The following is a 26,323-nucleotide window of genomic DNA, read 5'->3' on the forward strand; positions in this document are numbered from 1 at the left end:
TTAGCTGCTGATTCAGGATGCAGATCACATTTTGACACATGGGTAATGGCTTTGTTTTTAAATCTATACACACATGAACGTGAAGAGAAAGAACATAAAATGTGTTCTTTCAAACCCAGCTCTCACCCGTCTTGAATCAGCAGCACTTCAGGCATTGCTCAACACAGAACCTACAAATTAAAATTTAAAATTAAAACACTACAGAGAGCAGGAAAGGGCAACCTTTGCCTTTTATACTGGTGAAGGATTTACAGCTGCTTTGTACAACCAAAAAGCTTCTGGGGCAGGAGTTGACCCAGAGAATTGACTGAATTTTGGTGCTGGATTGCTGAGTCTTCTCGCCATCCTGTTCCCATCCCTGGTCAGGGACACCTTCCCCATGGCCAGGCTGCCCAGGGGCTGTTCAGCACTGCTTGGAAACTTTGGGAAAATCAGGAACTGCCCAACCAAGCTGAAAAAAAAGCACAGGAGATGGGAACCTGGCCTGGGAATCCAGCACGAGAAATCTCCCCCTTAACCTTGGGATAGTGGGAGTAATTCCTGGAACAACCATGTCACTGCAGTAATGGTCTGAATGCTGTGTCCTCCCTTTTTGTTTGTTTGTTTGTTTGTTTGTTTGTTGGTTGGGGTTTGTTTGTTTGTTGGTTGGTTTTTTGTTGGTTTTTTTTTATTATTTTGGGGGTTTTTTTTGTTTGTTTGCGTCACTATTGGACACAAAATGAGTACACAGAAGCTTGGTAAGTTCAAAAGAGAAAAAAAGCCAGTTTTATTCCAACATCTGGTATTTACATAATTCTAAAGGTGGCTGTGGATTGGAGGATGGAATTACCACCTCTCCAACCACACTGGTCGAAGATCAATCAATCCTTTCTCTCCACCCACAGAGAAATATGTAAACTATTCTATTTATACATGAAATTGTGTGGGAACTCTGACTCTCAAATATATAGACATTATCAGAAGGCTAAAGAAGTTTTATGAGAACTTTAAGATTTTCAAAAGAACTATAAAAGAAAACACTTTTAAAAATCAGAGCAACATGTTGGTTGTTTTTTGTTTGGTTGGTTGCTTGCTTTTTGAGCAATATATCAAACTTTAAAAACGTTACACAATTTCAGTGTGTTCCCACACAGAAATTCAGGGTTTTAAGCTCGGGTGTGGCTGTGCTGGTTTGGAAAGTGCTGGCTGGGTAGAAAATGTGCTTACGGCGTGGGTTTTTTTGGGGGGTGCAGCGAAATGTGCCTGTCAGGGCTGAGCAGGATGGATCCGTGCGAGGCTGTGAGCTCTGACACCTCCTGCAAGGTGCTGTGTTCTTCCAAAACTCCTCAAAATCTTCTTTATCGTGACTTTCTCTAACATCAATTTCTCTCTCTCTCAATTACCGCTAAAACTTCACCTCCCCTTCTTATTTTTTAAGTGGAGGCATTCTCTGGCATTTTGCTGCTGTCTTTTAAAAGCGTTTAGGGGATGTATGAAAATGAAGCAGTGAGCAAGGGTTTTGGCATTCAAAAGATGTCATAATAGCTTTTGGGTTTTTTTTTTTTTAAAGCTCATTTTTAAGGTGTGTCAGCTGATAAAACCGTCACTCCCAATCAGTGAGGTGAGGGTTGACACAAGGATAAATTCCAGCTAGAAACAAAAACCCCTTTCCATGCACTGGTTTGCAACTGAGAGCTCCCTTGGTGGAGGAAAAGAGAGAAATTTTTGAGAAATTTAGAGAAAAGAACACCAAATTTTCCACCAGTTGCTCAGTGGTGCTGGAGGACAGCAAAAAAAGCATTACTGATGTGTTTGTCCCTTCCAATCATGTTTTTTTTTTTTTTTTCAGCAAGCAGGAGTTTAAAAACTTTAAGTTGTTCCTGAAGATGTCAGATCCCCTGTAAATTCAGGAGTTACTGTGCAGCTGCCCAGAGAGCATTTAAAATAAAACCAAAAATGGATCGGTTTGAGTGTACAAATGTATTGGCAGCCAGTCTGGCCTTAAAGAAAAAACAGATTTGCTAAACCTTATAAAGTGTCACCAGTGACTCTGGAGATGTGGAATTCTCATCTTGAGCTATCCCCCAGTCAATCTAAAATATACAATAAAGGCTGCAAACAAATCCCACTACAGAGTTTAAGTGACAAAAATCCCTCCTCTGTGTGCAGCAATTTTCTGCATTTCTTTTCAGTATATATTTCAATGTATAAAGTGCAAGGGTAATGCACCTCTTTCTTTATTAATACAATTTAAAATAGGCAGTAAAGGCTGCAAAACCTCTTTATATACAGACTAAAAGTGACAAAAAACCTCCTCTGTGTTCACCAAATTTCTGCCTCTGGTGCACATTTAATTTTTTAACAACTTTTCAATGTTTTTCAGGTTTTTTTTCATGTAGGTCGAATTTAATTTTCTGTAATAACAACACCTTGCTTTCCGTAAGCTGACCTCAATACTTGCTTGCTGTACATTAACATTACATTGGAACACATTTTTCATGCTTTTTGCTCTGGATTGTTTTGCCCAATGTGAACCCAGGAACCAGATTTAGATGATAAAATTCAACGTACAGTCAGCGAAAATGAGTGATTGGGGTCCTTTATCAAGGATGGCACATGGACACTAATTATGGTCTCAGCTGTTCTGTATCTTAATCAATTCCAGTGATCTTGTTTGTAATTTTTACTGCTCCTGACAAGGAGCTGCTCAAAGAAATAAATTGGCCATCAGTGTAATTTGCTTCTTGGACACAAAAAGCTCCCAGATTAACAGGCTTTTTCCCCCTGGAGAGATCTCCCTCATCCACTCTTGGCTTGTGCTAATTATTCCTTTGTCCCTTTTTGTTTTCTAAAGGGCTGGGGATGTGCAGGCAGCAGCTCCCAGAGCCCACTGCTGCTGTGCCCCAGCACATCCTCTGCTTCTCTGGGCTCAGGCAGGAGAATAACCCTGGACCAGCTCAAAAAAGTCAGGATTTGTGACCAGCATCACCTCATCTTCCCAGGACCCAGCCTGTTTTGTTTGTTCCTGGGGTAAAAACAGAGGCAGTGTTTGAAAACTTCTAATGAAATTTGGGGAGGCAGGGAACAGAGCAGGGTGCCCATGGCAAAGGGATCTTGATAAAATCTTCAAAACATCTCGTTTGATTAGTGCTGAAACCAGCACCTCCTCCAGATCCAGCCCTTCCCCTTTGTTGTGCTACAGGTGGTTTTGAAAACAATTTACAAAGAGGCTTTTTTGTCTTTTTCATGCTGTTAAAGCAAATTGGTATGTAATTAGATTTATATAGTGAATAATCTTATTTGCATATCCAATTAATTCTTCCTGTTTTAATTTGCTAGGGTTGGATTCACATTGGTAGTAAAAAAATAACACTTAAATTATCAAGCATTCAAATTTTCTTCTGCTGTTATTTTGTTCAAGATCTTCCATTAAAATTTGGTTCTGGGCATCGTCTTCCTTTTAAAAGCTGTTAAATAATATGGAAATAGGCCATAAAAAACCCAACTGACGTGACTTGTGCTGTAAAAACATTAAGGGTCTCTTTAAGCTGGTCAGGGGGAATGCAGTGTGAATTTAGACTTTTCAAGTATCTTTTTAACATAGAATATTTTGGGTGGGCCTGAGGTTTTAGCTTTTATATTTTTCAGGTTCTGTGCTGCTTTAGTGTGTGGGTCTGGGATTTATATCAGGGGATGCTGAGCTCTCTGCACAGAGCAGGGACACAAAACAATTCCTGCTCCAGCTGGGCACCAAGGACAAATGATCCAAACCTCAGCCAGGAGCACAAACACCGTGGGCTGGAGAGAGAAAAACAAGCAGGGTGGGACTGATGGGCTGGAGCTGGAATGGGACAATGAACTCCAAGGTGCCAATGGAGCAGAACTGATCCCAGGGAGAGCCCCGGGAGCACTCGTGCATTTTGGGACCATTTTGGGTCATCTTGGGCTCATTTTGGGACCATTTTGGTTCATCTTGGGTGCAGGCCTGGCTGGGCTCTGGTGCTGCCCAAGGTGGATCCATGGAGGAGATCCTTGAATAAATCCCTGCTTTATTCTGTGACTCTGCCCAGCCTCTGCTCTAGGGCAGCCTGCACAAGGCATCAGGAAGGGACCTCAAAGATGATCCAGTCTCATGGCAGGGACACCTCCCACTGTCCCAGGCTGCTCCAACCTGGCCTTGGACATTCCCGTGGATCCAGGGGAATTCCATCCCAGCCCCTCCCCAGTCTCACAGCCAGGATTTCCTTCTCCATCTCCACCCCTGATTCTAGGGATGGATTTTACAGGGGCTGAACGGTTCCTTCAGGAGGCTTTAGCAAAAATGGTGCCAGGGAAAGGGAGATGGACTGACAATGGATGTTCTCATGTAGGTCCATGGAGCTGCTTCAAAGTGAGCAGAGGACACTGTGGAGGGAGAGGTTAAGAGCTGAAAATTAAAACAGCAATATCTTTAAAAAAATTAATAAATGAGGCAAATGCGTTGCATAATTGTGTCACAATCATTTGAAATAGGTCCTAAGGAAAATTGCTTTGAATCCTAATTAGTAACTAATGGTTATTAGCTAAATCCAGTGCCGGAGAGGAAATAAATAGGTGAAATAAATAGGAAGGTATTGCTTCCACCTCCAGCCACCACAGCTGTTGTCCCAATTCTGGGCTATTTTTACCTAAAAGCTGAAGTGGCTGCAGCAGATCCCATGCAGGTCCCCGAGAACACCTGGGCTGTGTTGCTGCCAGCCAGGATGAAGTACAAATGAGGTGAAAATTGGTGGCAAAGCAATTTCTGTGGACAGGTTTTATCTCCTGAGCAACAACCGTGCTGTTCCGTTCAGTCAGAAAAATAAACTGTGCTGGGTCCTGTGCCCCGAGGAGCTCTCTGTGGTTTGAGGTGGGAATAGGTGTTCAGGTAATGCATTCCCACTCTCTTTTCTCTTGGATTCATCCTCTGCCTGCTTTGTAAACTGTTCTGCACCGAGCTCCAATCTGCTTTTAGCTTCCCAGGGCAGGAAAAGACACTGCACGTCCCAGAGTGTCAGAAAACTCAGGGAAAATGACCTCCAGCTCTCAGGCACTTATTGCAAACCTATTTTAAATTGAATACACAAGCCAAGATAATACAGGCTGTTTGATAAGAAACATTAGAGAAATCCATAACACGAGGCTTTTTATTATGGGTTTATTACATCAATCTCTCCAGTGGGTAATGGAACTTGTAAATATACTCTTATGTAGGAGTCTCCTTGCGGGCTTTTTATTCATGCTGAAGTAAGCACAGCAAACTTATTTGCTGTCAGGGTACATTGAATTTAAGATTAGTATTTATTTTGGTTCTAAAGAGGTTCTGCTTTTGTGGATTGGAAGTCGGAGCAGCTGTAAGAGAGGAGGTGGGAGCTGCAGGGGGGCTTTGGGGGGAAAATGAGTTTTTCCAGGCAAACTGCTGGTCCCTGTATGGGATACATGGAATGTGCCCATTAAGGGCTGTGGGTCGTGTGCTCAGAGCTCCTTCAGGAGGGAAAACTCGCTTTGTTTAAGCAGGAGCTTGCTGTGTGTTCATTGACTAAGCCCAGCAAGATGAAAAATCATCCATGGGATTAGAGAAATATTTAAGGGCTATATTGCCTGCATTACTGTGCAGTACAAACATGGGCACGGCGCTCTCTGCACTGTAAACATTTGTTCTTTACTGGGAAAATGCTTGTAATTCTCTTCCAGAGGTAAACAAAGTAATGCTGCTGCAGCAGGAACCCAGCAGGTTTTTTGCTTACTTGGGAGAAGCTGAGGGGACGTTTGTGGGGACGTTTGTGCTGAGTAAAGAGTCAAGGAAAAGTTTACAGAGAAGTTCAAAAAGGAGTTCAAATCGTGGCACTGCTGACAAAAGCCAAGAACAGCTCACAATTTTTGAGTAGATTTGTTGGAGGACTTAATATAGGAAAAACAATCCTTAATTAGAGGATGTTAATTGGACAGACAGACCAGAAGCCTGCTGAGATGACAGCAAAGTTGGCTTTAACTCAGGATTTTAACAGGTTTTTTAGGGTTCCCCATCCCTGGCAGTGTCCAAGGCCAGGTTGGACATTGGGGCTTGGAGAGTGGAAGGTGTCCCTGCCCTGGTGGCACTGGATGGGGTTAAGGTCCATTCTGGATGGGGTTAAGGTCCATTCTGGATGGGGTTAAGGTCCACTCCCACCCAAACCCCACAACAAAGCAGGCAGGATGTACCTTACACTGCAGAATAATCACAACCAGGATCGAGTGATGTTTGCATTTCCAACAATGACAAAGATCTTTTCTGCTGCTTGAGACCAATGATGAGTGAAGAATGAAGGACGTGCGTGTTCATTTAAGGTCTGAGGGTCACAAATGAGCCATAAAACCACACCTGTGTCAAACCCACCTGAAAGAAACCACCCTTCACCTGCCTGGGCACTTCCTCCTGGGCTGGGGCAGCTCCTCGAATGCATCAGCAGAAAGCTCAGCACTAATTGTGATGTCTGTTCTCCCATGTGTTAATTACATAATATCATCTCCATCCCTTGCACCTTAAAAAAGACAAGTTTTTAAGAAAGATATTTGTTCTCATGTCTTTATGTTTCTTTTTATGTCTTCATGTTTGTTTTCTTGTTTTTATGTATCTTTGTTTTCATGTCTTTATGGTTATTTTCACGTCTCCATGTGTGTTTCCATGTCTTTATGTTGTTTTCATATTTTTCTGTATGTTTGTTTTCATGTCTGTATGTTTATTTCCATGTTTATGTTTATTTTCATGTCTTCCTGTTTGCTTTCATGTCTTTCTGTATGTTTCTTTTCATGTGTTTATTTTCATGTCTTCATGTTTATTTCCCTATCTATTTATTTGTTTTTATGTATTTATGTATGTTTTCACGTCTTTATGTTTATTTTCATATCTTCACATTTGTTTTCATGTATTTGTTTTCATATCTTTCTGTATGTTTGTTTTTGTGTGTTTATTATGTTTTCATATCTTTATGTTTGTTTTCATGTCTTTATGTTTGTTTTCACGTGTTTATATTTGTTTTAATCTCTTTCTGTATGTCTGTTTTCATGTATGTTTGTTTTCATGTCTTTGAGCTGCTTTTGGCCACTTCCTCCGTGCTCTTACAAACCTCCCTGCAGCCACAGGGTGCTGAAACTCTCTCAGAAATGATGGCTGGAGCAGCAAATGCCTCAGGAGGAGCTTTGTGGCTTTGAATTCTTGCTGCCTGCAGAACAACGCCCTGCCCAGACAGCAGTGATCCATAAAGAATTATTCCCTGTTTAATTACTGTGCCTGCACTTTTCTCCTTATGGAGTGTGCTGCTGTGCTTACTGGAGAAAAGTTAAAGCCCAAACTCTCTGTCCCAGATAAAAGACTGCTTAGAGAAATTTTTATTTGTCTTTGAGGCTTCTGGAAATAAAAATAATTAGGTTTTTAGTGTGTTCTCAATCCAGTATAATCCTTAATTTTCAAAACCCAGAAAGCCTTTTTTTTTTTTTGCAATTGTAATGAAAAAATTGCTGAAGCAGTACACATTATTTCGATTGCCCATTAAGCCTTCTTTGCTCTAGAATGAAATTACGTGATTTTTGTTAATTTTCTTGCTTTTAACTTCTGACTTGTAATTTACCAAAAAGAGAAAAACAAACCACTGCAACTCTGCTGGTCTCTCATTACTCCCAAAACAAATAATGCAATCAGCTCCTATTTTGGCACCTTTCTGATATTTTGGGCTTTTCATACTAAAATACTGGCAGGAGGAACATTTAATTTGCCCCATGGTTCTGATCTATGACTTCCGTAAGGCTTCAGCATTATATTGGCTTGGCACAAATGGACTTTGCATAGTGAGTGATTTGTTTCACTTTATTTCATGTTGATCATATCAACTCAGTAAACCATAATTTCTTGGTGAACAATGAAATAAATTTGGGTTTTAATTATAAAGTAGTAAGTCTTTATCAGAGGAAGAAAATACATGTGATCCCCCTCAATTTAGCTCTTGCCTCACTCTCCTCATCAATCTTGCATTTGCATTTTGCATAATGTTGCATCTCATTGCTCTCTAGGTGAGGAACCAAAGCCTTCATAAGTAAAGAAAAAACTAAATTTTACCCTTGCAAAGGCTCTGTTGGGAAACTGAGGCTCTTGGATGTCACGGAATCATGGAACTGTTGAGGAAAAGCCCTCTGAGAGCATTGAGTCCTGTCATTCCCCAGCACTGCCAAACCCACCTCCACCATGTCCCCAGATGTCACATCCACACCCTCCTGAACACTCCAGGGGTGGTGACTCCCCTGCAGAACCTGTTCCAATGCCTGCCCACCCTTTCAGTGAAGATATTTTCCCAAATATCCCATCCAAACCTGCCCTGGCACAACTTAAGGCCATTTCCTTGTCTTGCATTCAAGACTCTCCTTCCAGGAGCAGCTTTCTCCTGGTATTGAAACACCACAAAAAGGAGCTTTTCTTCCCAGAGCTGAGCTGGGCTGGGCAGTTTGAAATGAACCACTGGAGGTGAATTCTGCCTCTGGGGCATCCCCATCGTGCTGCTCTTTAGAGGTGAGCCAGGAGTGTGTGAAAGCTTCACCTGCTGGTGTGACACCAGGGGGAAGAAAGGCTCTCCTGACAAATGCCATCCCTCAAGCAGGCTTGGAGAGTGCTAAATTGCGGTGTCACAAGTCATAAGTCAGGGTTTTGACAGCTATTACTGATCTCTTTTCCCTGCTGTGTTGCCTGAAAGTTCATAACGTTTAAAGAAATTAAAGGAATGCATGTTATCCGTGGGCAGATTGTACAACCTGAACTCCTGGCTGCTCCTTTGATGCTTTGCTGATTGAACTCTGAGAACTTTTATTTAAGTCTCTCTCAGTCTGGCATTTGGTGGCGTTGATTTTAAGGCTGGGTTTGTGTGTTTGTGCGTCTGTGTTTGCACAGAGGGTCTGGTTCACTCTGCAGGGATGAGCCAGCAGAGAAATGGGGATAAATGGGGACTTTTTAGGGTTGGGGAGTGCCCGTGGTGGGGTGGGCAGTGCTGGTGTGTCCCAGCTTCCACAGCCACAGCAGGAACCCTGTGTTCTCCAATTTCCCACTGGGTACTGGGATTAGTTTTGTTCCTGCTCTGCTGAGATTTGTAGAAACATTTTGAAAAAAACTGAGGGGCAACTCCTCAAATGTGCCCTGAATTGGAGCAATTCCAGCCACTCCAACGAAGTTACAGAGAGTGAGAGCAGCTGAGCTGCCAGCCCAGTGCCCGACAGCAGACTTCAAATGCCTTAAATCCATTTATGGAACAGAACCACCTGCAGGTTACAGCCTTGGATCCTGTTTGCAGGATTATTAAACACTTTCTTGCTTTAGCAGCAGTGAAAAGTGAGGGAGGTTTTCCTGTCCAGGGTCAGGAGCCTGCCCAGCTTTGGACTGGGCAGTGCCTGGTGAGGAAGGGCTTGGATTTACCTCTCTATGTAACTCCAAACTCTCTTTTCCTAAATATCTTGATTAATTTTAAACCTCAGAATGCCAGCAGTCTTGCATTGGAAGCTGATGCTGAAACTTTTTCACTAAAAATGTAAATTTGTAACATGATAAACATGAGGTTTCCTTCCTCACCATTCTTTCAGTTACCTTTTAATTTCTTACATTGAAATATTGTCCTTTCTTCTTAAGGCAAGGGCTGACCAATTTCAAAACAGGAAGAAAATTGCAGAGGGTAATATTTGTAAGGGGGCAGATGCTTAAAACTTGCCTGTGCCAGTGCTCTGTGATAGACAGGAATGTCTTTGTAGTTTAATTCTACTTGGATTTTTTTTTTCCCAAAATAAGGAGAAAACAAACATCCATCAGGTGGAGATGACAAAATTTTGTCACACATGTCCAGTTGCAGCATTGTCTCAGGGACTTGGAAATGTTCCAGAATTGCCAAAACCAAACAGCCAAGGAGAAATTCCCTGCTGTGGACTGAGGTGTTTTATTCTCTGCTTTGTGCAGAGAATAAAGCGTGCAAATAATAAACAGCTCTTTGTTTGTGCACAGAATAAACCGTGCGTGGTTTGGAAGTTCTGTGCCCATTGGTTGGAATTCCTGATGGATTTTTCCTGTGCCCAGCCCTTGCCTTAATTGCAGATTGTGTGCAGATTTCCCCTTGGCAGGCTGAACCACCCCAGTGCCACGGTGTAAATTACCTTAGAGGTTTTGGCTCTGTCAGGAAAATTAACCCACAAACATCAGAGCTTTATGTCCAAAAAGGAGACAGAGGAGTCTTTTTATGTTTTTTGAATAAGGGGAGAGGCCATTGCCCATTTCCCTGGGGTCTCTCCAATTTTTGGAGCACGCAGCCTCCTTTATATCCCAATTTCCCAGCCATATTTCCCTTCTCTCTTTCCCCCTTGGCTGAGGGACTTGAGAGGTTCAGACGTCCTGATACCAAAGATTTCCCTCTAATGTATAACCCTCCCTTTAACTTTTAATTTTTACAGGACTTAGAGTTTTTCCCCATTGTTTCTTTCATCTTTCAATGTCTAATTTAATTTAGCAGCAAACTTTGTAAAAGCAAACAAACTTTATCCATTCATCAATCAGTGGAAACCTTCCCATTGTTTCTTTTATCTCTCAGTGCTGGTTTTATCCACCAGCAGACCCCCAGCTTGTTTGGAAAGACAAATTCCTCTCAGCTCTGAGTGTGCCAGGCTGATCATCACTTCCCCTTCCCAGCGAGCTCCTCAGCCCCTGGTAATTCCATCTGCTTATTCACAAATATTTGAGAGGGGAATCCATGGCCTAAACCGCTCTGTAAATAGATGGATAATAATAAAAATAAAAATAAAAATAAAAATAAAAAATTAAAAAAAAAAAAGCTGGCAGGGATCAGCTGTCCTTTGGCAGTGGCTGATGTACCTAAAGCTGGGGAGAGAAAAGAAGCTTCACCTTGAAGCCAGGCAGCAGAGAGCTCCTTTCACCTTGAAGCTTTCTGCAGGGTTTGGCTCCTCAATCAGCTGAGAGCCCGGACAGCTGCCAGAGCTGTCTTTGTTTTTGCAGCAAGAGATGAGGCAGAGATTATAGATTACTGCCCCAGGGACTTGTCCTTTCTGAGGTTTTGGGATTTTGGAGGAAAGAGGATTTTTCACTGCATAACTCTGCCTGTCTGCTGCTGGATGGGGAGGGTGGCATTTGTGAACCTGACTTTTCCACACCTTCCTGATTGCATCAGAGATTCAGATCAATTGAAGGCCAGGGAGGTGCTGTGGGAAGGAAATATATGGCTTTAAAATATGCACATGTAACCAACTACTTCTGCTTTTTTGATATATCCACTTTACAGTCCCTGTTATACTCAAGACAGCTGAAAGTTTTACAATAATGATGTGTATTCCTGGCAGACAGCACCTTACATTTTACTAATAAATCAATAAATAATTAGCACAGGCCTTGGAAACATTTCTATTCCCAAATAGTTCTACCCAAGAACACCCAGCACTGGTGGTATAGCACCATTAGCACTGCATTAATCTGATTTTTACTAAAGTTTTACACTCACAGCTCTGTCCTAGGTTGATATTGTCCTCAATAGGGCACTGTGAGTTCCTCTGTTTATTTTCCTGCTGCTGGCTGTGGTGACTCAGGGAAGAGGCTGCGGGGTGGGGAAATTTGTGATTTTCTGCAGTACTGGAGCAATGTGCTTTTGTGGGATACTGAAGGGGACAAGTGTGATGATGATCAGGTTGTTGACCTGCTAGGAGAACACTAATTGCATCCTGGTAAATGAGGGTTTTGTTGGAGGACAGGTCACCCTTGTGCTGTGATGGGAATGGCCTCTGCCAGCAGTCTGGAGCCAGGAGAGGAGGCCCAGGGAAAATCCACCTTTGTGTGTAGGATATCCACATGTGAATATCCACATTTGTGTGTATGGTATTCACATACAAATATCCACATTTGTGTGTAGGATATCCACATGTGAATATCCACATTTGTGTGTATGGTATTCACATACAAATATCCACATTTTTGTGTAGGATATCCCCATACAAATGTCCACATTTGTGTGTAGGATATCCACATGTGAATATCCACATTTGTGTGTATGGTATTCACATACAAATATCCACATTTGTGTGTAGGATATCCCCATACAAATGTCCACATTTGTGTGTATGGTATTCACATATGAATATCCACATTTGTGTGTATGATATCCACATACAAATATCCACATTTGTGTGTAGGATATCCACATGTGAATATCCACATTTGTGTGTATGATATCAACATTTGTGTGTAGGATATCCACATGTGAATATCTACATTTGTGTGTAGGATATCCACACCTGAATATCCACATTTGTGTTTAGGATATCCACATACGAATATCCACATTTGTGCGTATGGTATTCACATACAAATATCCACATTTGTGTGTAAGATAGCCACATACAAATATCCACATTTATATGTAGGATATCAACATTTGTGTGTAGGATATCCACATACAAATACCCACATTTGTGTGTATGGTATTCACACCTGAATATCAACATTTGTGTGTAGGATATCCACATACAAATATCCACAATTGTGCCTATGACATCCCTACACAAATTTCCACATTTGTGTGTCTGATCAGAGCTCAGGACACACTGCTGAGTTTAACCCTGCCTTTCATGCTCCAGAGCCCCAGGCCACTCCTCAGTGGAGCTGTCAGAATCTATCTCCAATGCTGGAGCTCTTCCACCCCTGCCTTTACCAGAGGGGAGATTTTTTCCTTCCTTGGCTTCCTCCTGGGCTCCTGTGGTCTCTGGGGAATATCTGACCCTGCTTTGGTGTGGCACCTCACAGGCAGGGCTGTACCCTGGGCTTGGGACAGGAGGAGAAAAGGGGACAACAGGAGAAAATGGGACAGCAGGAGGCTCACAGCACCTGTTGGGCACTTGTAGGTACCACAAAAGAAGCCCAGACTTGTATTAAGGTGCTGTCCCCAAAGATGCAGAGCTACGAGGCCCTTCCGTGGAAAACAGCACTTCATTCACTTTTACAATATCTGGATTTTTTTTTTTTTTTTTTTCATTTCCTTTTGGACAGTAAGCACCCTTAGTGGGTCTTGCTCATTGAGAAGTCTACAGAATTAGTCACATATGGTGTAAAATATTCTCCGTTTGAATTCCAAAGCCAAGTGCAGTTGATGTGAGCAGGAGTGAGAGGTGAAAATGAAGGAGTGAGGCATGCAGTGGAGCCCTTTCGTGCTCAGGAGGATGGAGTGCAGCTGCTCACCTTGCAGAGCAGGCTGCTGTGCAATCAGCCTGCCCTTGAGCTGTCCCATCCATTCCACTTCCCCCTTTTCTGAAGAGCTGCTCTTCCCAAGGTGCAGTTTTGTCTCGAAGAAATACCAGCTTGTGGCAGAGTATGAAACCAGCCCAGCACTCAGAGCAGGGAGCAATTCCCTCAGCAGCAAACAAGGAAAGGATTTCTCTCATTTACCCTGGATATACTCCAAGAATTCTCTGTTCAGTTTAGTTATTATCTTTCCCTACGGTGTGGAATATTCAATTAAACTTTCTCTCAAATTGGCCATAACTTTCAATGGAAATTAAAGCAGTTCTATTTAGGTACCATATTTGTCACCAGGCTTAATGTTCAGAGAGAATAGGAGTGGTTCCACCTGTTTGGTGTGAATTAACCTCAGCTGACATTCCTCATGTTTCAAGTCCTCAAAAGCAGGGGAAGATGACAGAATTTAGCATCCAACTGCATGTGCTGGCTCTCAGCTTTGGGGTACTGGAGGGACACAGCAAATATACTCTTCATTTGGAATGTATTCCAATTAATCTGGCTTTTTTTTTTTTTTCTTTTAATAGGTTTTGTAATTCACGAAGGGGAAAAATATACATCGAGCAGAATGTTCTTTGAAATGATCTATCACTTTCCATCCAACACCATATGGACACACACCTCCTTCTGTGGTTAAAATGCTTCTTTTATTGTCAGATCCACTGAAATTTCCTAGATCCTGCCTCTAACTGAAAGAAACACACTTCTGTCAGAGGAGGCAGACCCAGAGCAGGAGGACATTTGTTTTATCTGACAAGGAGGGGGAAAAATGTTTTTTGGAAGCCAATCTTGTTTGCAGGTTGTCTTAAGCTGAGGGCGGCTCGCGTTCGTTCTGGTTTTACTCATTTTTGGGCTCTTCAAAAGAAATGTTACTCAGAAAAATAAAATCTGCCCCTGGGAGTGTCTCACCAGTGAGTTTGGCTGGGAAGGTTATTTATTTTATTGCCCTGGGGCAGTGGGAAATGTGTGAGGAGTGGCAGCAGCTGCTGAATGGTGTAAAAGGGAAGTGGGCTAAAATAACTGAGCACTTCCAGGTGTGTGCACACAGATATGCACTGCTTCTTGTTCTGTTTTTGATGAAATGACCAAAAAAGAGTCTATTAGACACAATCTGATGAGAAGGGTGAGGGAAAAAGCCTCTAAGCACAGCAAAGAGCCTCCTCCTGGCCTCAGTGGTTTCTGGGGATTGAGCTGCTCAAAGTGTTCACCAGTGATAAGCCAAAATTGTGTTATCACTGTTGGAGTGCACGTCCCTGGACAGTGCTGCGACAGAAAGAAAGTTACCACTTTGAATGTATTAAAAAAAGTGTACAATTTGCATTTCAGAGTTATCCAAACAGCAAAACTTTGCTCCCACAAAAGCAGACACTTCAGTGGAGCAAACGCCTTTGGCTGTGCTGACAATAAACATCTGAGTAACACATCTTAGTCAAAAATGGGCTTTTTTTTTTTTTTTCTGGTGCAGGCACTTGTAGTTTCCTGTCTGCAAGAATCTAGATGGCAGCTTGTTTTATTTACTAGTGACTCTTTAGTGCTCTGTGAAGCAAATCCTCCTCCTGTGTCAGGTTCTGTGGCTCAGCCCTTATCACCCAGGGCTGGGATCTGGGCTGCAGTGATTTCAATCACACAATGATTTCAATCTCACATTAAGGCTGCAGCAAAGCAGCTCCACGGGATGAAGATTAAATAGTTTGGACTCGCTTATCTTGGTTATACACAGGCTGCAATAAGAGGAAGAAGAAAGGCACTCAAAATAATTTTATCTAGGCAGTGTTGAGAGGTTTTTCCTGCTCCCCTGTTCCCCTGACAGGCTGCAGCTGCTTCACAGCTTCTCCCTCTGCTTGAAAATCGCTCCAGGATTTTTCCCCTTGCTGCCCAACAGGAAGGGCAGGGTTTTTTTTGCCATATAAAAGTTAAATTGAACGGTGTCAGCGGCAGGTGGAATATTTGGAAGTGTTTTCATTGGATCTTTCATGAGTTTCTACTTGAGCTTGAGTAAATTGAATATTCAGCAGAGAAATGCAGCGTTTTCACCTATTTGTCACTATTTCTACCTTTAGTTCTCTATCTCCAATCTGTGCTTTTTAAGTTGTTAATTGCTCACTAATTAATTACACAGACAGGATGGGATGGTTCCAGCTTGGTGCAGGCCAGTTTCATTAACCCTTGAAGACCAGGATGCTGCAGGCTCACCTCTGCACCTGCAGCCAGGTGATGTCCTGGAGGTGTGGGGACACTTTTGGAGCCTCAGATTTGTTCCTGTTTCCCACCTCAAGCAGCTGAACCGTTCGCTTTTAATGCAAGCTGCGTTTTTCTGGGATGGGAGGAGGACCAAAGTCAGACCTCTGGTGTGATGTGATATAAATTGACATTCTCTAATTGAAGTAACAGCAGATGACAGCCCAGAGAGGGGTGTGAGGCAGGTGACAGAAGCAATCCAACACATCCCTGAGTCAGCAGCTCCTTAACTGGATTATCTGGGATGCTCTGGCTCCTGCCACCACCAGGCTCTGTGCTCCTGGGATTTGAAGCAACTCTTACACAGGACCTGAGCACTTGTGTGTTTTCCAGTGAGAAAACTGGATAAATTCAAATATATTTTAAATCTCTTGCTTTCAAAGCCACTCGTACACTTCTCAGAGCTATAATCCTTCTGGGCCAGGCTATAATATCCTTTCTTAGGGTGAATGAGGCTGCTCAGGGAGTGCAGGATCTCAGGAACAAGTTTGGATGCCATAATCCAGTCCCTTATGCTTTATGGTTATGATTATCTTTTCCCACCAGCAACATGAGTTGCACACAGGTGTAATTTAAAGCTAGAGATGATGTGAAATGTGTTGTGAATAACAGATGAGCTTCAGTCAGGTATTGTTAACATATAATTAAAAATAAAGATAAATACAAGGGCTGTGACTGTGCTTGTGATGGGGCCTGAAGGAGGGGACATAGGGGAGAGGCAGTTCCTTTCTAATCTTCCTGGAGAGTCTCTGTGAAATAATTCCGTGGAGATGACAGAATTTGCTCTGAAGTGTTGTTCTGTCCTTAGTAAATCCAGCTGATTTCCCAGAGTCAGGCTATGTCAGAGTTATTCCCATTCATTCTCACCTTCCTTCCATCTGGAAGAGCCATCATCTTCTGTTCATTCTTTTTTTTTTTTTTCCCTACATTTTTTGTACATCCCATCATCTCTAAATTTTATTTATTCATTTTCCCTTGACCTCCTATACCCACAAATTTCCTGTATCCCCATCTGGGTGGGCTTCCAGCAGCCTGACTAAAGTGAATTCCTTGTTCACATCCCTGCAAGTCCCTGCACTCTGAAAGAACAGAGTCAGCAGGGCAGCAAAAGATTGGAAAATGATTTAAAAATGTTAAATCAAGATTCCTTCCAGTCAGCTGGAAGATTTTCTGACTGTGAGCACTTCCACCGTGTCCTTACTTACTCTGAACTCAGAGGAGCAGCCAGACATTGACACTGATGAGAGGAAAAGTCTCGGTGAAATCAAGATAGCTGATCTTTTCAGGCAGGAAAAGTTGGTTTCTTTTGTGTTCTGAACAGCCACTGTGGAGATAAAACTGATACAAACGGGATGGAGAGCAGGGAATTTGGTCAGGGCTTTCTGTGGGTGTTTTGAGCAGGGTCAGTGAATTCCCTGAAATTCTCTGCTCACTGCAGAGCGGTGGGCAGGGAAGAGCTGAGCAGAGATGGGCCTTGAGCATCTCCCAGGTCTGAGAGAGGAGAAGTTGATAAGGTGAAAGCAGAAAGTGGCTGAGGAGAGAGTGTGGCAAGCACATTTCTTTCCCTCTGAGGATTTTTCATAGAGGTGCACAGAGAGAAATGAAAGAGAAAACAATTTCTATTTCTGCTCCTTATTTTTCCCATGTGGAATGTGTTTGGAGAATTGTTTACCTGGGGCGATGGCTTGGTTGGATTCTGGTGAGGATTGTTTGAGCTGATGGCAAATCCAACTCACCTGGGGCTGGACTCTCAGAGAAGGCCATGAGTTGTGTTAGAGTCAGAGAAAGTAGTATGTAGTTTTAGTATCCTCCCTTTATATAGGATATTAATGTATTTTAGCATAGCTATAATAAAGAAATAATTCAGCCTTCTGACTTGAGTCAGACATCGTCATTTCTTCCCATTGAGTTCGCCTGCATTAACAGTAAGAGAGGAAAGGAGAAAAGGAGGACTTAACAGCTCAAAAAATCAAAGTGTATTTTTAAAACGAAGGAGGAAAGTCAGCACAAGGGAGGCTCCCGTCAGTAATCACCAACCTCAGAGTGCTGGACTGCTGGGAAATGACTCCTGAGCTCCTTGAAGGTCGTGTCAGCTTGTTTTGCCAAAATATTTTCCCTCTTCTACCTATATCTAGTGTGGGTTTTTAATGCTCTGAAGGGCACAAGAGGGGAATGTCCTTGTCAGGGCTGGGAGCCTCATTCCTGGGGAGGTGTGGGGCTGGTGCCAGGGCATTGTGGTTTGAACTGAGCTTTGCTGTGACAGCAGAGTCTGTTCCCACTGTCTGAGCATTGGGTGAGATTTCATTCCCTGTTCAGTGTAGGACATTTTCATGACTCCGTGTGAGGTTCAGTGGCTTTTGGGATAAAAAAAAAAAATCTGCTGTTATAAACTAGATAAAGTGACACCAGGTCTTCTCGAAGGTGAATGGCACACAGCCTCTTGCTGCTGAGACTCTGGTCTGTATTTTAAGGCTGGAGGATGGAGATTCCATGAGTGACCTGTCCCTTTTCCCTGTCCCTGCAGATGACAACACCCTGCACGGGCCGGTGTTCCTCCAGGAGCCCGACAGCCTCATCTTCCCCTTGGGCTCGGAGGAGAAGAAAGTGAAGCTGAGCTGTGAAGTGAAAGGAAATCCCAGACCAACCATTGGGTTTGTTCAGTGTTTGATTGTTCTTGGAGACACCACACATGAGCCTTTCTGTTGTGTGTATGTCATGTCCCTGGAGGCTTCCACAGCACTGATCCCAAAATAATCCCCAGGGGCAGCTCTGATCCCTGCTCTGTCACCAGGGACAGCATCCAGAGAGGGGCTGGAGCTGGGCCAGGGAGGTTCAGCTTGGATTTTAGGGAAAGGTTCTTCCCCCAGAAGGTGCTGGCACTGCCCAGACTTCCCAGGGAATGGGCACAGAGGCTGCCAGAGCTCCAGGAGGGTTTGGAAATCCCTCCCAGGGATGCCCAGGGTGGGATTTGGGGTGTCCCAGCCAGGAGCTGGACTTTGATGGTCCTTGTGGGTCCCTTCCAGCTCAGGATGTTCTGTGATCCTGGGGCGTTAGGAACAGAGGGAATGATATCAGGAAATCTCCAGGTATTGCAACTCAATTCCAAAACTTGGACAGGAGCTCTGAAATGTTACAAAAGGATTATAAATAGTCCTGGCTCTCAGGTTAACCATCCTTTCCCATCAACGTGGACAAAACTCCTCATTCTCTTCAGCTTTAGTAGCTGCTTTGGGATCCTTGGAGGAAGGTGCTGTCCTCCTGCAGTGGTGCTGCTGCTGTAAATCATTGGTGCTGCTCTTCTCTTCCCTTTTATTTATTCATTTTCCCCTGGAAATCTTTGGTGCTGCTCTTCTCTTCCCTTTGGTGCCTCTCACTCTGCTCACCAGTAAATGCCACTCTGAAACCAGTTAGAGCCACCAGGCCTCTGGCTCCTGGCACAGCCAGCTCTTTAGTGCCATGAAAGCCACGGGTTCATGGTGCAAGCACAGCTCCAGAGTGCACAGAGAAACTGGGAGCAGCTGGAATTCCACAGTGCCCCACCTTGTGACAACATCTGCTGGGAGGGAATTTTCTTAAATTTATAAACCAACAAGCAGCAAGTCAGGAGAGGAGAAAAAAAAATATCCTCAGTGGAGTTGAATGGGTTAGAGATCCTGTCCCAGGGACTTCCCCTTGCCAAGTGATTAATTCCAAAGAGCACCAACACCAGCAACTACAGAAGCATTAATCATTTCAGAGACTGAAATATATGTCAAGGATATTGCTCTTTCAGTTAAATACTGGAATATTTCAATACCGCTCAGGAAATTTGCATTTTTGCACCATCTTTTCTTTTATTATTTTATTTTTAATAAGTAGCCAGAGCTGTTCTAAATCTTTACTTACTTCACGCTGTGTTTTCAACCACACAGGAGCATCAGCAGAGTTTAACTTTGGCATTCTGTGCTCCAGGTGGAAGTTAAATGGAAGCAGTATCGACGTGGGCATGGATTACCGCTACAGCCTGCTGGAAGGAGACCTGCTGATCAATAATCCCAATAAAAGCCAGGATGCTGGGATGTACCAGTGTGTAGCAACAAACCCCTTCGGAACCATTGTCAGCAGAGAAGCACAGCTGCAGTTTGCCTGTGAGTAAGAAGGCAGCCTCTGTTCCTGTGCTGGAAAAATTGGGAGCTGGGTGTGTTCTCCCAACTTTTCCTGGTGGGTTATGGGGTGTTCTCATAATTCATGGAGTGAGGGAAAAGGAAAATGTGAATAAGGAATACAGGTCTTGAATTATCAATATTTAGCTGGAATTGTATGGATTATATGGGGTAAAATGTCCTATTTCTTGAGGAAGAGGTAACCTAGGAAAGGATCTGCCAAATGGATCTCACCATTGATCCATTCCTTGGGGAATTAAAACTTCCCAATGTTCAAAAGGAGCATAATCTCCACAAGGGGTGAATTCATAGTGATGGATTTCACAAGTCCTGGGTTTCAGTGGTACATCAGGTGTGGGCACTCTGAGGGAAAAAAGGCAAAATGGGCAGCTCTGTGTTTATTTTGGGTTAAAGCAGAGTTGCAGCCCAGATCTGTCACCTACGTTGGATAGTGTGTCCCCAGCCTGAACCAACAGAAAAATGCCAACACCACAGTGAGACATGGAGGGCATGAAGAAGGAGAAAAAGGACAAGGCACACCCAATTTCCTCCATCTTGTCCCCTTTGGACCCCTCATCTAGAATCCTAAAATTTTACTTTTGCACCTGTGCCACACTTAATTATTATTTATATCAAACACTCAGAGCTGGTAATTGATCCTGTAAGATTAAAAACTCTTTTCCATGGCCAGAGATCACAGCCAGTGTCTCTGGGGGCTCTGTCCAGGGGGGTTCCTGACCCCTGCCAGGGTCCCAGACCTGCCAGGGCAGCCAGAGGGAAGCTCTGGATTCCCACACTGGGTCTGACTGGTTCCTGCCTGGGAAAACTGGATTTAAAAACAAAGCTTGCTCCTTTCCAGTAATGGTGGGGAACTCAGATAAATGGATACATTTTTGACTCCTGGATTACATTTATTTTGCTAAAACAGCATGATCAGCTTAGAAACATTTGGAGTAAAGAAAAAAAAATAAGGTTTCTCAAGGTGGGCTTTGACAAAACAATTTTTTTGTCTTCTCTAATCAAAGGGATTGCAAGCAGAATTAGCTGAACTAGGAAACACAGAGTGATTTAACTTTACTACAAAGGCTCTGCCTCTAAGAAACTAAAAAAGAGCATGTGAAGCTTCACCCTTCATCTGAGCAATCCCTTGCTTTCCATCCTTACCTTGTGTTGTGTGGTTTTAGTTTTATCTCATTTTTATTTCTGAGGAAATGACTGTTGGCGGTTTTTTTGAGACTGATGGGTGAGATTTGAGGGTTTTTTCTCCCCTCCTTTCAAGAGTTAAATTGTGAGTCTTGGGGCATCAGTAAAGTGTGTTGTTCTTCAAGGGCTGTGATATTCTTCTGTAGCCTTTTCAGGGAAGATTAAGCTGTGATTGAGCCATTCAGCCTCCTGTGGAGGGCAGACAGGGTCAGCAATTTCTTCCTTGAAATATGTATTTAGGTTACAAACTCATTATGATAAAAGTGCTAATATTTCCCCCGAATACTTGCTTTTTGATATGGCATTTTCATTTCAGGTTTGTCCTTTTTTATTTTTTCTTCCTCCCTCTTTCTCCCTTTCTCTTCCCCCCCTTTTTATCTTTTATTTTCCACGCTAGTTGTCTCTAAAATTGAACATATTTTCACCGAGTGAGGAATCTGCTGTGCCACAGTAACAGAATATGGATTAATGATACCCTAAGCCCTGTGCTTATAGCAACACAGGCTTTCAGGAAATAAAAAAGCTTTAAACTCTTGAGTATGGATCTAATAATGGCTTTTCCACAAAGATCTACAGAAACACAGCTGAACTAGATTAAATGATGGGCTTTTTATTTTATAGGCTGGGGCATAGCTTGATGATTTTATTCACTGTGCTATGGTTTCTGCTGGGGAATAACCCTGGAATCAAGCAGGAGTAGTGGCTGGGAGGCGACACTTTGGGGCTGAGCCCACCCCTTCCGACACGTGATCCAAGTTGGTTTTTGTGGCCCGGATCCTGAGGATGGAGATAAAGCTCCCATTGATTTCCAGTGGCACCAGAGTTGGCCCACAGCCCGCCCAAAGTGATGAATTTGCAGCTTTTTCCTCCTGCTCAGCTCCTGTCCCCTTGGCAGGACAGGGAGGATGAGCTCCCAGCATGTCCTTGCCAAAGGATTAAATCACAGAATCCCAGAGCCACACAATCCCAGGATCAGTGGGTTGGAAAAGACCTTCAGGATCATCGAGTCCAGCCCAGCCCCAACACCTCAACTCAACCCTGGCACCCAGAGCCACATCCAGGCTTTGTTAAACACACCCAGGGATGGTGACTCCACCACCTCCCCAGGCAGCCACTCCAGAACTTTATCACCTTTCTGTAAAAAACCTTGTCCTGATATCCAACCTAAATTTCTCTTGGTGCAGCTCAAGGCTTTGTGGTCTGGTTCTGTCAGTGCTGCCTGGAGAAAGAGCCCAACCCCACCTGACTACAACAACCCTTCAGGAGCTGTGGGGAGTGACAAGGTCACCCCTGAGTCTCCTTTTCTCCAGGCTGGACATCCCCAGCTCCCTCAGGGGTTCCTCACAGGATTTGTGTTCCCAGCCCTCTCCAGCCTTGCTGCCTTCTCTGGACACACTCAAGCTGACCATGGAATATTTACAGAATGGAACATCTCACAGGTGCTGGCAGTTGTTCTGTCACTCTCCAAAATTCCCTGGAGGGAGATGGTGGCAAGGTGAGGGTTGGTCTCTTCTCTGAGGGAACAAGTGGTAGGACAAGAGGAAATGGCCTCATGTTGTGGCAGGGGAGGATATCAGGAAAAGTTTCCTTGCTGAAGTGTGGCTAAGCATTGGAAGAGGCTGCCCAGGGCAGTGGTGGTCCCCATCCCTGGAATTGCTCAGGCTGTGAGCAGATGTGGCACTTTGTGACATGGTTTGTGGCTCTGGTGTCTTCCCAAAGGTTGGGCTTGATCTTGGGGGTTGTTTCCAACCTTAATGTCTGATTTATATTTATACCCACACCTCCATAGTCATCAGATCACCATGGAAAGTTCTCAAAATCACCCCTGGAGAAGCTCCTGCTGTGCCCAGCCCTTGCAGACCCTTCTCAGGGCTGGGCATTTGGAGATCTGGGTATTCAGATTTCTTTTCATTTGGTGGTGCTGATCTTCCAGCCTGTTCCAGCTGGGCAGCACTGCTGGAAGGGGCTCCAGAGGAAATGGGACAGTGCAGGGTTTCCCTCTGGTTTAACTCTTGGATGTCCAGGTTGTTTATGATCACAGTGGGGTGATCAGAGCGAGGCAGGACAATTCCTGCTGATTGATGAGCTCCTACAGGACAGCATCTCTAATTAGAGAGAACTCTGGATTTATTTTACCTTGCTGAGGCTGCAGTTTGTGTTTTACTGCCAAAGCTTTGGAACCAAATCTCCAGTACCCCCCACCCCAGGGGTCTCCAGGTTGTGTTTGCTCCATCTCCACCAGCAGCAGCAGGCACAGGACCAAGCCTCTCCCAAGAGATGACCCCTCTCTCCTCTCATGGAGCCATCCCCAATGCTCACAGATGAAATATTCTCTCCCTGCTGTGATAACTTGACTCAATTTAGCCCTAAACTCCTCAGCAGGATTTAGTTTAACCTGAAAATTCACAAAGCTGCTGCCAGCTGCAGGATGCTGGTTTGGAAATGAACCCTCTGGGAGCTGTGCAGGAGCTGCTGCCTTTCTCCTCAGCACTGCTGTTTGTCACACACTGTTGATTTGGAAATGGGCATCCAAAGGGGAAAATCAAGTTTGAATCAGAGCTGGTTTTCAGTCATATCATTGTTTTGCCCCCTGTTGTTACAAAACTGCCTGAAAATGATGTCTGGGAAACAGGAGTTGTTAGAGAAATGGGATCTACTTTTCAGGGGGGTTTTATTTGTGGGCCCCCATGGGGGCAGGATGGCTGATGACCTTCCCTCTGCTCTGTGCTCAGAGGCCTCTCTGAAATTCCCTTTCCAACCCATGGCCATTTCCCAGGAAGGAGTTTCCCTCGAATCTCTAATTTAGCAGATCCATGCTGATGCTGTGGATGTTTTCTGCAGTTAGCCAAAATGTCCAGGGGGCTGAGGGCCCAATTTCAGACCAGAAATGAGGCCCCAGGGGGCAGAGGATAATGAGTCTGAAGGGAGATCTCCTCTGAGGATGCTGGAGCTGGGCTGGAGCATCACTGTGCTGCCCCAGGAGGTTAAAACAAGGGGAAAGATCTTGTTCTCTTCCACCTCCTCCTCATCCTGCAGATGTCCCCAGACAGGTGAAATGTCTGATTTTCTGGGTGGAATTGAGCCTGAACTGGTTCACTGTGTCCTCAGTGCCCAAAGAATGGGGTTGGAGGTTGGCTGTTTCCACCTCTGAGCAGGGCAGCAGCCCCACCTTGCCTTTGGTACCTTTTCCATTGGATTACTTGTCTCTGTTGAGGCAGGACAGGAATGAGAAGACTGATCAGAAGCTGCTGAGAGTAAAACTCCAATTTATTCAAAATACACTGCTCTTTTATCAGAGCTTCGTGAGGACCAACTCCATTGGTTCTGAAGTGAAAACAACCCACAGCATTGGTGCAAAGTGCTTGACGCACAGTGATAGAACTTAACTATAAACAGTGTGAAAAACAAGAAAGACAGAGAATTATTTACATTCTTCTCCAGCTCTTTCCCAGGCTTCTGCCTGGCTAAAAACTCGCGTTTCTCTCTTTGACTGAATCTGAGTCCCACATTACTCATGAGGGTTGATCCCTGGGGGTCCCTTCCTGCTCAGGATATTCTAATTCCATTCTAGGAACTCTTTACTTTCTTCCCTGTTACCATGAACCTCCTCTGAAGTGAAGGGAATCACGCTGTTGTTTCTAAAAACTCTTCCCTACACGCACTTTATTAAAATAATTAATTTTATAGAAAGGTTGTTTTTTTTTTTTCCTTCAAAAATAATTGTTAAACATGAATTAGCATCCAGGACCCAGCACTGCACAGGGCAAAGAGTGGCAGAAAATCCTGCAATAATGTGGTTGCACTGAGAATACTTTGGGGCTTTGACCTACCATCCCAAAATAATTTCACTGTGGTGGTAGAAAGAGAAAATTACTCCCAGCATCCTACTGAAAAGGGCTTTTTTCCAATATCCCCATTGCCAGAATGTTTGCTGTTATATCTTTTACACAAGTAAATCCCATAATTTTCACTGTTAGTTGCTAAGGAACACATTGTAATGGCTGCTCAAAGTCTTTACTGGTGAACCCTCATTGCCCTCCAATGCATTCATTTTATCTTTTGGAGACTAAATTGTCAAGGAAGTCACTCTTTCAAGAACAATTAATAATGAAAATGTTTTTTGTTTTGGTTTGGTTTTTTTGGCAGGGGTGGTCTACTGAATTCCAAACAACCAAAACCACAATCCCAGAGATTGATCCATGTGTTCAGCAGGCAAATGGAAAAAATTCCACAGGGATCACTGAAATCTGAGGGGTTGATAAGAGATGATGTGTTTTAAACCTTCTGGAAATGCAGGAGCTAGAGGGTTTGAAATGGAAATTCAGGAGCCAGAGGGTTTGAGCTGGAAATGTAGGAGCCAGATGCCCCTTCTGTTTTTTCACAACCTGGACTTCAAATCCCCAGCTTTTCCCACATTTTCTTTCCCTTTTTCCCTTTCTTTCCCTTTTCCCTGGCATGTCCTGGCGTGGCTGCCTCCCAGGCAGAACCACAGTTCAGAGATAACACTGCCAGCCAGCCATGGCAGCTTGATGACACCAAGGGCACACAAATCTGCTTTAAAACATTTCATTTTCTTAGCTTTTCTTACATCTTACAGCAATTGATTTTTTACCATGACCCAATTTCCCCTGCATCCCCCACCTCACTCTTTTTCTCACCGAAGCCTCTGTGCATTTGAAGGGTTTTGTTGTGACCTGAAACTCTGTAAACAAACATCATTTTGGAGCTGGAACATCCAGTTCTTCCCCCTGCAAAGACCCCGTTGTCCCAGGTGTCCCCAAGGGAAAAATGGGAATTTCATCCCTGTTTTTCTCCTGCAGCTGCCAGCTGGTGAGAGCAGCCTGGCTGGGGTGCTCCCAGTTCTTAAATTGGGTGGTTTCCTACCAAGTGTCAAACCCCTGATTCCTCCTCTATTGTAAATGCAGGTGAACCCAATGGGAAGAAATTATGATGTCTGACTCAACTCAGAAGGCTGAATGATTTCTTTATTATAACTATGCTAAAACACATTAATATATATATTATATATATTCAATATATATCCATATATAATTATTAATATATAATATATTAATATTATCTATAAATATTATAGATAAATAAATATTTATATATATATAATTATTAATATATATAATACATAAAAGGAGGACACTAAAACTACATACTACTTTCTCTGACTCTAACACAACTCGTGCCCCTCTCTGAGTCCAGCCCCAGGTGGGTTGGATTTGCCATCAGCTCAAACAATCCTCACCAGAATCCAACCAAGAACTCACGCCAGGTAAACAATTCTCCAAACATATTCCACATGGAAAAACAAGGAGCAGAAATAGAAATTGTTTTCTCTTTCTTTCCTCTGTGCCCCTCTATGAAAAATCTTGAGAGGGAGAGAAATGTGCTTGCCACATTCCTCCAGTGCCTTTTGAAGGAAAAATGCCATTTATAT

General features: G+C 43.6%; 1 protein-coding gene and 1 long non-coding RNA gene across 5 annotated transcripts in view; one reads left to right on the top strand and one right to left on the bottom strand.

Annotated features, from left to right (window-relative positions):
* Positions 1–26,323, bottom strand: part of LOC144247000 (uncharacterized) — a 708,772-nt gene that overhangs the window by 392,374 nt on the left and 290,075 nt on the right. The gene's annotated exons all lie outside the window — the stretch shown is intronic.
* The window catches only part of LOC110469855 (contactin-4), a 276,501-nt gene that overhangs the window by 154,817 nt on the left and 95,361 nt on the right, over positions 1–26,323 (top strand). For all 4 annotated transcript variants that reach the window (XM_021529011.2, XM_021529010.2, XM_021529016.2 and 1 more), the window contains exons 4-5: positions 18,054–18,180; positions 19,481–19,656. In XM_021529011.2, coding sequence (XP_021384686.2) covers positions 18,054–18,180; positions 19,481–19,656 — 303 coding nt within the window. The remainder of the gene's footprint in view (positions 1–18,053; positions 18,181–19,480; positions 19,657–26,323) is intronic.

The sequence above is a fragment of the Lonchura striata genome, chromosome 12, assembly GCF_046129695.1.
Source record: "Lonchura striata isolate bLonStr1 chromosome 12, bLonStr1.mat, whole genome shotgun sequence".
NCBI classification, from domain to species: Eukaryota; Metazoa; Chordata; class Aves; order Passeriformes; family Estrildidae; genus Lonchura; species Lonchura striata.